At 45.7% G+C, this 13,435-nt stretch overlaps 1 protein-coding gene across 4 annotated transcripts in view; it reads left to right on the forward strand.

The window, feature by feature from the left end:
* The window catches only part of LOC114597870 (glutathione hydrolase-like YwrD proenzyme), a 33,030-nt gene extending 19,898 nt beyond the window's left edge, over positions 1–13,132 (forward strand). For all 4 annotated transcript variants that reach the window (XM_077929883.1, XM_077929886.1, XM_077929884.1 and 1 more), the window contains 6 exons: positions 573–660; positions 1,623–1,794; positions 7,250–7,412; positions 8,597–8,767; positions 9,493–9,577; positions 11,374–13,132. In XM_077929883.1, coding sequence (XP_077786009.1) covers positions 573–660; positions 1,623–1,794; positions 7,250–7,412; positions 8,597–8,767; positions 9,493–9,577; positions 11,374–11,612 — 918 coding nt within the window. In that variant the 3' untranslated portion in view covers positions 11,613–13,132. The remainder of the gene's footprint in view (positions 1–572; positions 661–1,622; positions 1,795–7,249; positions 7,413–8,596; positions 8,768–9,492; positions 9,578–11,373) is intronic.
* The last annotated feature ends 303 nt before the right edge of the window (positions 13,133–13,435 follow it).

The raw sequence follows: 13,435 nt of genomic DNA on the forward strand, positions 1-13,435 counted from the left end.
GGACTTGCCAATCAGAAGGTAGGCAGTTTGAATCCCCGCAACGGGGTGAGCTCCTGTTGCTCGGTCCTTGCTCCTGCCAACCTAGCAGTTCAAAAGCACATCAAAGTGCAAGTAGATAAATAGGTACTACTCCAGTGGGAAGGTAAACGGCATTTCCGTGCGCTGCTCTGGTTCGCCAGAAGCGGCTTAGTCATGCTGGCCACATGACCCGGAAGCTGTACACCGGCTCCCTCGGCCAATAAAGTGAGATGAGCGCCGCAACCCCAGAATCAGCCACAACTGGACCTAATGGTCAGGGGTCCCTTTAACTTTTAAATCATACCCCCCAAAAAAGAATTCTGAGAACAGTCACTGACCCCTCACAGAGCTACAACTCCCAGCACCCTTAACAAACTTTAAATGTACGGTGCTTTAAATGTTTTGTGTGTACACAGTCTTGGTCTTGATTCAGCAACGCAGGGAAGACTTTTATACTGAAAATCATCAGTGTCTTGCGTGGAAAGTTTTCCTTTTCTTTATTGTTCCTTTTCTGGGGTACAGTGTGTGAGAAGTGACCACTATTTCTTCTCCAGGGTCTGAATGTATGGGAGATCCCTCCGAATGGGCAAGGAATAACAGCGCTATTAGCCCTGAACATTTTAGAAAATTTCAACTTGAAAGGTATGACCAGCATCTTAAAAAGTCCTATTACTTATTTGGGGGGGGGGGGGGAGGGAGAAAGAATAGGGAAGAAACTTTCCAATTGTTTCAGCTTTAGGTGAAGAAAAGCCTCCATTCGAAACTAAAGCTAGTGTTAGTCACTGCACTAATTGTTAATTGTTGTTGTTTTTTAAATTGCAGGTGACTTTACCTTTTTTATGTACCAAAATAAATAACAGGGTAGGAAGTGTGAATGTTTTCTGTTCACTCTGCATCACCATTTTGTCTCAAGACACTTTTAGCCAAGCAATCCAAACTCTGCAAACTTCTCACACAATAGCCCTCAAACAATTGTTCCACTGCATGCCCTCTAGCTTGAAGCCCTGGCTGCTGGCAGTGCCTTGGAGGTGGCATTGCTCAGGAGCACATGAGAGGAAACATGTTCAGGGTGCAGAAAGGAGACTGGCTAGGGGAGGAAAAGGAGTGGGGGGGGCAGGGGGAGGGAGGGCAAGGCAGCGGTTGTGTACACACTCACATTTACTTTGCACATGACATTTGCCACAATCCACATCTATCCTGCAGTTTCTTGAGGAATACTGCGTTTTGATGTGTTCTATTAGATTTCAAAACCCACATGAACAGACAGTGGACGACTTGGAGGCACATCCAGCCAAACTGATATGCACAACAATGTGCAAAAGTGATTAGAAACACAGGTGAAAAAATGGCCTCACTGTGCTTTAAACCAATAATGTGTACATAGCCAAATGTGGATGATGAAGGAGGAAGAGAACAGAGGGAGGAAAAAAATGTTATATTTCTCCCTTTGGCGCACTCCACATACTGCAATTTCTCTTAGGCCCCTATATCTAGAACATAATCTGTGAATGAATTCAGTGCAATTATTACTTGTGTAGTCAATTGTAGTTTTCATGGGTGAGTGATTCTTTTGACCTGATGCTTGTGCTGGTTTACTTTTCTAGAAATGGGCCATAATACTGCTCACTATTTGCACATCCTCATCGAAGCTGTCAAAGTTAGCTTTGCCGATACTTTATGGTTCTGTGCAGATCCAGAAAAGGTAGCTGTACCCACAACAAAGCTCCTTTCCAAACCTTATGCCAGAGACCGTTCGAAGCTGATAGATTTACAGAGGTAAGGGGTCATCTCTTGACTGCTTGTATTTATTTCTTATTGCACTGATCTTCCACCTCCCCTCCAAGGCATTCAGGATGACTTAAATGGCTCTACCCTCACAACTACTCAGTGAGGTAACTTCAGCTGAGGGTTGGTGACTGGCCCAGTGTTATCCAGTGAGCTTCATGACTGAGCGGGGATTTGAACACTGGTCTCCATGGTCAGAAACCGAACCTCTAATCTGTATACTTCTATAGTGTTCTGATCCTGAAATATGGAACAGTTGTTTTCTTTGGCCTTGGCTTTCTTTCAAAGTAGCTGCTGTCTTCTTGATGTTTACACATCAGATTGTAGCCCTCTTTTATTTGCAGTGGCCAGGATCCAAAGAGTTAGTTCAGGCATTTGGGCATGCCCAATGGGATTTTTGACATTTTTCTTTGAACAGCAGGCTGCAACACAATATCAAAAGCTTGCTTTTGAAAACCCCGTTCAGTTTGAAAGTGGCTTTTGTGGAATGGGGAACTCGAGCCCAAACTTTTGTAAGCATCCAGAAATAGTTGCACAATTATTTGGACCCCAGCCTATGAAGTCACGGCATTACCTAGTTTGGGTGAGGCATTCAGGCGAAAGATAAATTATTATAGGAGAGCCTGACAAAAACTGCAGAACGCTTGTGCGCATTTGTTTATTTGTATGGAAGCAAGTGGAAGTGTGTATGTACGTGTGAGGGGAGAATTGCTTCTGATCAGGGTTCAAGCCTGCTATTTATTACCTCCCAACTGGTGCGTTCCACTCTAAATACCACCATTTTCCCTTTCCAACCAACACTCAACATTCTGTGGTTATTTCACAGAGTTATTGCACATGCACTATCTTCATTGGGCTGTTTGGGGTTTTATGCCTCTTCTAGGTCATTTCTTTTCGTTTTCTTTACTTCTTCCATGAAGCATACTAAAACCTACTTCTTGCTTCTCAGTGACCCTGGCTGCATAAATATTGGCACTCACCACTTGAGTATGCTCTTGCAGGCAGGAATGCCTATTGAGAAATCCATGCAAAAAATGTTGCTAGGATGGTATTCCAACACAGGGCTCAAACCCACGACCCTGAGATTAATGTTAGATAAACAAACTTTTCACGGTTGTAAATTGGTGAGCCTTCATGCCCACAACACCAAGGTGGAATCTACACACATATAAAAAAAGTTCAGAAAATGCATATATATATATATGCTTTCGTAGATTTTCACGGGTACAGGAATGCAGGTTTTGGTGTCCTCGGGTGTCTTCCCGTGTAAAAGTTGGGGTGTCTAGGCGACGTTTCGACGAGGTCTCACTCGTCATCTTCAGGCTGGTGCTTTCGGCTTCTTGTTACTGGAACAGAGCAGGATCTCAGTGTTTGAGTTCCTATAAATACTGTTGAGGGGTGTGGTGTATAGCCTCCAATGTTCTGGGCAGAGAGGAAGTTCCCAGGCTAGTGTGCCTTTTCTTCTTTTGTTCCTTAATTGCTTGAGGGATATCTTGAGTGATTTCTTGAGTGATATCCTGAGTACCACTTAGGTGGGTCATTAGGTGTGGATTAGTTGCTAAAGCCTTAGTGTCTTGACCTCTTGAACTTTGTGAAGAGTTTTTCTGAGAAGATGGCTGTAGTTGTGCTCTGGCTTGGCTTCGTGTATAGGGGCGAGCTGTGGTTTTGTGGCCTGTGCCAGCCAGATCTGTGTAGGGATTGCAGGGGGGTGCAGCATCCGGAGGTGCCATCATGGTTTGGCTACTGGATGGTGTCTGTAATTTATCTGTGGAGAGGGTCTGGGTTTGGGTCTGGTGTGGTTGATTGGTGATGGCGTTCTGTGTGCCTCTGGATCTGGTGTCAGTTTTTGTGGGGAGGGCTAATTTCCAGATGTCTGGCAAGCGGGATGTGTCGTCACGCTTGTTCATGTTGTGAGGGTGTTTCTCTATCTCGATGGCTTCCATGATTATTCTCTTGTGGTGATGTTCCATGTTAGAGAGCAATTTGGAATCTGCAAAATTAATTTCGTGTCCTGTTTCTTTCATGTGTTGGAAAAGAGAGGAAGTTTTTTCTTCTTTTTTGACGGCATTCTTGTGTTCTGCGATACGTGCATTTATTCGTCTGTTTGTTTGTCCAATGTACGTGGCTGGGCAGACTTTGCAGGGTATTTCATATCCCTACACAGGATACTTTGCAGGGTATTTCATATCCCTGCAATCCCTACACAGATCTGGCTGGCACAGGCCACAAAACCACAGCTCGCCCCTATACACGAAGCCAAGCCAGAGCACAACTAAATGCAGTACAGCCATCTTCTCAGAAAAACTCTTCACAAAGTTCAAGAGGTCAAGACACAAAGGCTTTAGCAACTAATCCACACCTAATGACCCACCTAAGTGGTACTCAGGATATCACTCAAGAAATCACTCAAGATATCCCTCAAGCAATTAAGGAACAAAAGAAGAAAAGGCACACTAGCCTGGGAACTTCCTCTCTGCCCAGAACATTGGAGGCTATACACCACACCCCTCAACAGTATTTATAGGAACTCAAACACTGAGATCCTGCTCTGTTCCAGTAACAAGAAGCCGAAAGCACCAGCCTGAAGATGACGAGTGAGACCTCGTCGAAACGTCGCCTAGACACCCCAACTTTTACACGGGAAGACACCCGAGGACACCAAAACCTGCATATACAATATACAAACCTCCAAAATACAATTCACTATGGAAATAGAAGCCAACAACCAACTTCCCTTCCTTGACGTCCTAATCTACAAAAAACCTGATGGCTCCCTAGGACACACTATCTACCAGAAAAAAACACACACCAACCGCTACTTACATGCACAATCACACCACCACCCTGCACAAATAAACTCCGTAGCCAAGACTCTCATCTCCAGAACCAAACGCCTGGCTGACAAAGACCACTTGACAACTGAGTTACAGAATCTCTCAAATGTGTTAATTGCCAATGGATACCAGCAAAACAGGGTTACGAAGCTAATCCAAAAAGAAACACCCCCCAAAAACCAAGACACAGAAGAAAACAATGGCATGGCCCTCCTTCCTTATATCAAGGGCACCACAGATAAAATTAGCAAAATCCTCCATAAACACAATATCAAAACAGCCTTTTGCGCCAACCAAAAGATAGCCAATATCCTCAGAAACCCCAAGGATAAAATCCAGTTGGAAAACCAAGGGGTCTATGAAATACCCTGCAAAGTCTGCCCAGCCACGTACATTGGACAAACAAACAGACGAATAAATGCACGTATCGCAGAACACAAGAATGCCGTCAAAAAAGAAGAAAAAACTTCCTCTCTTTTCCAACACATGAAAGAAACAGGACACGAAATTAATTTTGCAGATTCCAAATTGCTCTCTAACATGGAACATCACCACAAGAGAATAATCATGGAAGCCATCGAGATAGAGAAACACCCTCACAACATGAACAAGCGTGACGACACATCCCGCTTGCCAGACATCTGGAAATTAGCCCTCCCCACAAAAACTGACACCAGATCCAGAGGCACACAGAACGCCATCACCAATCAACCACACCAGACCCAAACCCAGACCCTCTCCACAGATAAATTACAGACACCATCCAGTAGCCAAACCATGATGGCACCTCCGGATGCTGCACCCCCCTGCAATCCCTACACAGATCTGGCTGGCACAGGCCACAAAACCACAGCTCGCCCCTATACACGAAGCCAAGCCAGAGCACAACTACAGCCATCTTCTCAGAAAAACTCTTCACAAAGTTCAAGAGGTCAAGACACTAAGGCTTTAGCAACTAATCCACACCTAATGACCCACCTAAGTGGTACTCAGGATATCACTCAAGAAATCACTCAAGATATCCCTCAAGCAACTAAGGAACAAAAGAAGAAAAGGCACACTAGCCTGGGAACTTCCTCACCACACCCCTCAACAGTATTTATAGGAACTCAAACACTGAGATCCTGCTCTGTTCCAGTAACAAGAAGCCGAAAGCACCAGCCTGAAGATGACGAGTGAGACCTCGTCGAAACGTCGCCTAGACACCCCAACTTTTACACGGGAAGACACCCGAGGACACCAAAACCTGCATATATATATATATATATATATATATATATATATATATATATATATAATACATTGAATTTTCCATAAGGCTCACCATTGCCGTCAAGTGTCACATTGTATATTGCATTTAAAACACACTTAAAACATTTTATTTGCAGCTGTATAGCTAAGTCCCGCCATGTCTTCAATCATATACTTAGAAAACAACAGGCCTTGAAAACCCAAGGAACTAAGTACCTAGAGTAGGGCATACCTGATTATATGTATGTGGCATTTTTAAAGTACCCATGTGTGTTAGCCTCCTATTGTGTACTTTAGATAAAAATGTTTGTTTAAATTTGTTGGCAGCGTTGTGTTTGGGTTTCACCTCATAAAATAATCCGGTAACCCCTTATTTGATCAGGTATTACCTGACCATAAAAAGACTTACAGGCACTGTTCCTTTCCTGTGTCGCTTTTGCCTTATCTTTCTGTGACATGCTATTTGCTATTTCCAGGGGGAGGGAGCAGGGAACTTTACTAAGAACTTGATGCAAGGCTGCTTGTGGGTGAAGCTACAATCTCTATCCTACTAACGTAAAACTTGCACGGTCGCAGGAGTTACTGCATCTGGGCTCATTAAGAAAGTAAGGAGAAGCATCCTCTGTTCTCACAAAGGCCAACCAGGTGCTCGAAAGTGAAGCCCACAAATGTGACATGAGCACAATGGGATGTAATGTGGTGTGGTGTAGTGGTTAAGAGTGGTAGTCTTGTAATCTGGTGAACCGGGTTCGATTCCCCGCTCCTGCACATGCAGCTGCTGGGTGACCTTGGGCTGTTCACACTTCTCTGAAGTCTCTCAGCCTCACTCACCTCTCAGCCTCACTCACCTCACAGAGTGTTTGCTGTGGGGGAGGAAGGGAAAGGAGACTCCTTAGGGTAGTGATAAGGTGGGATATCACATCCAAACTCTTCTTTATAAATAAGCACACCTTGTTTAACCTGGCTTACAGGCGAACTCCCCACTTGTGCAGGGGTTAATGTCCTGGGCCCCCATACGCATAAGTAAAATGTAAAATGGGGAGCATCCTCTAAACATGTCCCCTGCTGCTGTGTCTTCAATCCAAACCAAAATGGAAGCTCTGGGACCAGCTGGAGGCAGCACAAGGAAGTGGTGGCTGCGGCTGCACTACCCCACATGTCAGGTGTTAGGTGGGGAGGCTGAGCAACTGAAACAAAGCCCCACTGCACCTCCAGTCTTTTTGGGGCTTCCTCCGCCCTCACTGACATCCTCTTTGGGCTCTGGGGAGGGCCTTCTCAGAAAAAAACCCCTATGAAATCAGATATTTGGGTTTATGACTTTTTTCTGTGTGAAGTTATTGAGTTGTTGTTGTTTCCTTCAGGGCAACTGCCAAATATAATCAAGGAAATCCTTTCCCGGTTGGAAGTGACACTGTTTACTTCACAGTGGTGGATACCCAAGGCAATGCCTGCTCTTTCATTAACAGCAACTATATGGGATTTGGCACAGGGCTGGTACCAGATGGCTGTGGATTTACATTACAAGTGAGAAAATACTTTCAAGCGTGTGTGCATGCATGTACACACGTGTGGAGAGCAGGAATGGAAAGATCTGTCACTTTTGCTTCTCCCCCTCTTAAATTCAGTTCTCCACATTTTGCAGCAAACTGCAAGTATTTTTTTAACGATCCCCATGAAATTCATGAGCATTTTAACGTGAATTTCTCATAATAAACACATTTTTATATGCTGTTTTGTCTAATGTACACATGTTTACAAGCAATTTCCCCTAATACCATGCACTTTGTATGTAATTTTTACTAATACACATTTGCCCCTGATGCAGTGGTACCTCGGGTTATGAACTTAATTCGTTCCAGAAGTCTGTTCTTAACCTGAAGCGTTCTTAACCTGAGGCGCGCATTGCCTACACCGGCCTCCTATGGCCCCGGAAGCAGATTGCGTTCATATCCCGGGGCAAAGTTCGCGACCCGGGACACTTACCTACGGGTTTGTGGAATTCGTAACCCAAAGTGTTCGTAAGCAGGACTGTTCATAACCCGAGGTACCACTGTATATGCACTTTAAATATTGTTTGATTGGAGAGCTGCATTGAAAAATAGGGATGAGTGCAAATATCAAGCAATAGCTATGTTTCGGTTTGCACATTGTTTCAGAAAGTACAAAGTAGATAGATTCATCTTGAGATAAAAATTGAAATGAATTTCTCCTCCATCCATAGTGGAGAGAGAGAGAAGATTGCTTTAATATTAATTGGCACATAATTGGTATATAATATTGCTATTTCATATCCTGGTTGGCTTTAAAATGTTATTTACATTAAATCAAATCAAATCAAATCAAATCAAATCAGATCAGATCTTGTTACAATAAGTAGAATATGGGAAGGGCTGTCCCTACATTAATGGAGGGAGTCATTTATTTATTTGCTGTGCAGTAGTTTGGGGAGGTATATTTACCTAGGAGGTTACGCTAGTGAGGTGGTTCAAAGTTTGGCGATTTTTCACCTTAATTTTAAAACTGTATATTTGGTACATTTTGCAGTAGCGTCTTCTTAATTTGTAACTGGCTGCTATTTTAGCAGTGTATGTGGGTTTGTTTTGCTATTGCCTTAGGTAATTCCATAAATTGTTAGGGAATTGTCCTATTAATGCCCCCGGGGCAGTTTTGCCAACCTCTGCCTTTTACTGTACCGACTTGTTTTTTAGAACAGAGGAGCCAATTTTTCACTACAGCCTGGTCACCCAAACTGCTTGGCACCTAGGAAGAGGCCATATCACACAATTATACCCGCTCTGGCTACTGATGCTGATTCAGGGGAGCTTCTGTGCTCCTTTGGAGTAATGGGTGGATTCATGCAGCCACAAGGGCATGTTCAGGTGAGCCTCTGCATCTTTCAACTACTTCTCTGTAAGCGTGTCATTTGCAAACCCTACAGAAGATCCTTTGCAGTCCAAGTGCAGAATCAATAATTAAGACGCGTGTTTGCAAACGTTTAGAATTCATGTGTTTGAGGCTGTTTCAGGGTTTGGGATTTGCTTGGTTGTTGTTGTTGTCGGCTTGCCTGACTGCATGCCTTCCTCTCCGCTTGGCACACCTGTCTCACCTCTGAGACCCGTACATGGGTATGCAGTAATACCTGAATACAGCATATCTGGCATAAAATCCAGTGAACTTCACAATCGACATCCTAGATGAAGTCAGCTGCACGATCTGGGTGTACACATGTTTGATTTCATGCAATTGTGCCCTACTGAAATGTTATGCCAATGAATGGGCATCTGTCTTGTTGAAGAGGGCAAGTGTTCTGTTGCTGTCTTCCCCCATGATTGGGTACGTGTATCATCTGATCCAGCTTGCAGTGCTGCTTCAGTACGGTGAAACCGTCTTTGTTTTTCATAATGAAGCTAAAATATTACTCATCTTCAGTTGCTTTGTCAGTCATGTTGTGATTTCCACCATTTATGTGAAGACATTTTAAAAAAACCTATTTTGCCCAGGCTGTTGCTGCTCTGTGAATTGATGACTTCCTAAGGATGTATCAAATTTATGTAAGAAACTTGTCTTTCCTTGTTCATCTTACCCCATTCTGTACCCCTTGTAGGTACTGCTCAACATGTTGGAATTTGGAATGAATCCACAACAGGCTTTGGATGTGCCTCGTTTTTGTGTCGAATATGACAAAAAGGGTAAGACATGTTTTTAAACGCACATAATGAGCATACAGACACCGTACAACCTCATCTTATTTTAATAGCTGTGGGAAATCTAAAATACAGTGGTACCCCGCAAGACGAATGCCTCGCAAGACGGAAAACCCGCAAGACGAAAGGGTTTTCTGTTTCGGAGGCGCTTCGCAAGACGAATTTCCCTATGGGCTTGCTTCGCAAGACGAAAGCCCATAGGGAAATCTCCGGGGACCTGTTTTAAATTGCTGGCGGTCGGGAGCAAAGACTTTCGCCCACAGCCGGCCTTCAGAAGAGGTCCTGGACCTCTTCTGAAGGCCGGCGGGGGGCAAAAGTCTTTGCTCCCCCCCGCCTGCCTTCCCGCTGCCCCGGGCGATCTTCTCCGCTGCCCCGGGCGATCTTAAAATGCTGGCGGGCGGGAGCGAAGCGTTCGCTGCCGACCCCCAGCATTTTAAAATCTCCCCGGGACAGCAGAGAAGTCCCGCCCCGCTCGGGATGGCGGCGCAGAGCTGTCTGCCGTGCCGGGATCAGCGCAGCTCTGCGCGGCCATCGGGAGCCGGGGGCGAAGCCCGCCCCGCTACAGATGGCCGCGCAAAGCTGCCTGCAGTCCCGGGACTGCAGGCAGATCTGCGCCACCATCCCGAGCGGGGCGCTAAGTCCCGCCCCGCTCTGGATGCCAGCGCAGAGCTGTCTGCCGTCCCGGGACTGCAGGCAGATCTGCGCCACCATCCCGAGCGGGGCGCTAAGTCCCGCCCCGCTCTGGATGCCAGCGCAGAGCTGTCTGCCGTCCCGGGACTGCAGGCAGATCTGTGCCGCCATCCCGAGCGGGGCGCTAAGTCCCGCCCCGCTCTGGATGCCGGCGCAGAGCTGTCTGCCGTCCCGGGACTGCCATCCCGAGCGGGGCTAAGTCCCGCCCCGCTCTGGATGGCGGTGCAGATCTGCCTGCCGTCCCGGGATCAGCGAAGCGTTCGCTGCTGACCCCCAGCATTTTAAAATCTCCCCGTGTCCCGGTGAGATTTTAAAATGCTGGGGGTCGGCAGCGAAGCCCTTGTTTCCCCCCCCAGCCCCCCCAGCCTTCAGAAGCCCTTGTTCTCCCCCCCCCAACCTTCAGAAGAGGTCGGGGGACAGACTGTCCCCGGACCTGGTCTGAAGGCGGTTTCCCTAGGAACGCATTAATTGATTTTCAATGCATTCCTATGGGAAACCGTGCTTCGCAAGACGAAAAACTCGCAAGAAGAAAAAACTTGCGGAACGAATTAATTTCGTCTTGCGAGGCACCACTGTATGTAGTTCATCAGATGCAGGAACACAGGGAAGTGCCTTATTCTGCATCTAGTTTGGTACACACATTGACAGAGATGCAACAAATAACAAATGTCACACTAAAGTGTTTCTTTCTTTCTTTCTTTCTTTCTTTCTTTCTTTCTTTCTTTCTTTCTTTCTTTCTCACACATAGATACATTATTATTTTTTTGCATCCTGTGGAAATGGGTTGGAATATTCTCTTTGCCTTTCAAGGGATCATGACTTAGAGCAGGCTTCCTCAACCTCAGCCCTCCAGATGTTTTGAGACTACAGTTCCCATCATCCCTGACCGCTGGTCCTGCTAGCTAGGGATGATGGGAGTTGTAGGCCAAAAACATCTGGAGGGCCGAGGTTGAGGAAGCCTGATTTAGAGCTATGAATTAATGCTTTCGTTCAATCCAAGTCTTTTGGGTTGAATGGCATTTGTGCAATCGATTAGTATTCCTGCAGTCTTGCTTGTCCAGTTAATCCTTGAATGCATTTCTTTTATACAGTGGATGCATGGCTCGTGTCCTTGGAAGATGGCATCCCTCAGAACATCACGGAAGCACTGATAGCCAAGGGACATAGGGTCGTGGCCCCCGTAACTGGGCACAACAGGAGCATGTTTGGACGGGGCCAAATTATCACCAAAGGAGACTGGTGGAGGCACTGGAGAATCCTGCCTTCTGCCAGCAATGTATTCTGGGCAGGGTCTGATCCCAGAGCTGATGGCTGTGCATTAGGATATTAGCACGGAAGAAAGAATTGGCTGTGTGTGAAGTGGGTTAAAAAAAATCAATGTCCAAATCGAAACTCAAATCTGAAAGGGTATAAACAATGACAATATGGGTAAGGGGGAAACGGATCAAAATCTGCTTGAGCCATAGCTTGGTAATAGATCAAATTCTCTGCATGTAGAGAGCCAGTGTGGTGTAGTGGTTAGGAGTGGTAGACTTGTAATCTGGTGAACCAGGTTCGCGTCGCCGCTCCTCCACATGCAGCTGCTGGGTGACCTTGGGCTAGTCGCCCTTCTCTGAAGTCTCTCAGCCCCACTCACCTCACAGAGTGTTTGTTGTGGGGGAGGAAGGGAAAGGAGAATGTTAGCTGCTTTGAGACTCCTTCAGGTAGTGATAAAGCAGGATATCAAATCCAAACTCCTCTTCCTCCTCCTCCTCCTCCTCCTCCTCCTCCTCCTCCTTCTCTCAGGGATAGTCAGAGGCATCTATACCTGTGACTGTGGAAGAGGGTTCAGCTGCCAATCAAGTTGGATGAAGGGTGGGGGATGTAGCCAAGGTCTGCATTCCCTTATAGGCAGCCTTCCAGGGGAGCTGATTGGCCAGAGGTGAAGGTGCTATGGATGGGACAACTACAGGTGTCTATATTCCGGCTCTCAGTCACACAGCTTTGCAACCAGGGCTGCTCCTACCATTAGGCAAACAGAGGCAGTCCGATGGTTGGCATGGGTGGCAGTGAATTGCTGACACCCCCCCTCAAGCCCTCCAATCACCCGGCTGTTCTGCTGCCTGCCCACCTTCTCCCTAGCTCCAGGAAGGGCCAAAAGATTGACCTTCCTGCAGAACAAAGCACTTTGGGCAGGCAGGCTATGAAAGTGCCTGTTCTGGCACGGTTTGCTCTGGCAGCTAAAAAGGATGCCTAAAATTAGGGCAGAAAGTTTAATGTTGTTGGTTTTTTTTACAATAGTCCCGAGTTTTTGCCATCGTGGCAAATGTGTAAACTTTTTAATAAAGACAGGAGGAAGGGCAACCGATACCAACATTATTAATACTGACTGGCAATTTCTTCCCCCGACCTCTTAAACTTTTAAAAATCATGTTTACAGCTTGTATGTATTTCATAGAATCAGAGTTGGAAGGGACCCCAAGGGTCATCTAGTCCAACCCCCTGCAATGCAGGAATCGCAACTAAAGCGTCCATGACAGATGGCCATCCAGCCTCTCCGGTGAAGGACAGTCCACAACCTCCTGAGCGAGTCCATTACACGGTTGAACAGCTCATGCACTTCTATTGCATTTTGATACAATTTTGGTATTGTTGATTATTACTCAGCCCTCCTTGTTTTGTTCTGCTTTAACCTAATGAATTTAATGAATTTTAATATCTAAGGAACATCCAATCAGTCAAAAAATAATACTAATGAATCTGCTACAAAACCTTTCTGCATTGATTTGTCCATGATTCTTAACGTAACCTTTCTGTTTCATAGCATATTTTGGTACAATTGTTTCTTAATAAAGAACGTTCTATTAATAGTGCTGCGTGTATCTAGTTATTATTGCAATAAGCAGTTTGTTGGCCTTGTGTGGATGACGACAACGGAACGGCTTAACCAGCTTTGTGCACCCACAGGAGTGTGGGGCCTGAAATTCTCGAGCAGCAACCATCCACAGTGGGAACCTTCCCCCAAACCATAATAATAATATAATTAAGTATTCCAATGTCTGAAGGCACACGGTGCAACAATTTTGTTGAAACTAAGCAGTGTCAAGATGGGAAATTGCCTGGGAACTTTATGTATGCCCCCTAGAGCTCCACAAAAGGTGAGATATAAATTTA

The sequence above is a fragment of the Podarcis muralis genome, chromosome 6 (genome assembly GCF_964188315.1).
Source record: "Podarcis muralis chromosome 6, rPodMur119.hap1.1, whole genome shotgun sequence".
NCBI classification, from domain to species: Eukaryota; Metazoa; Chordata; class Lepidosauria; order Squamata; family Lacertidae; genus Podarcis; species Podarcis muralis.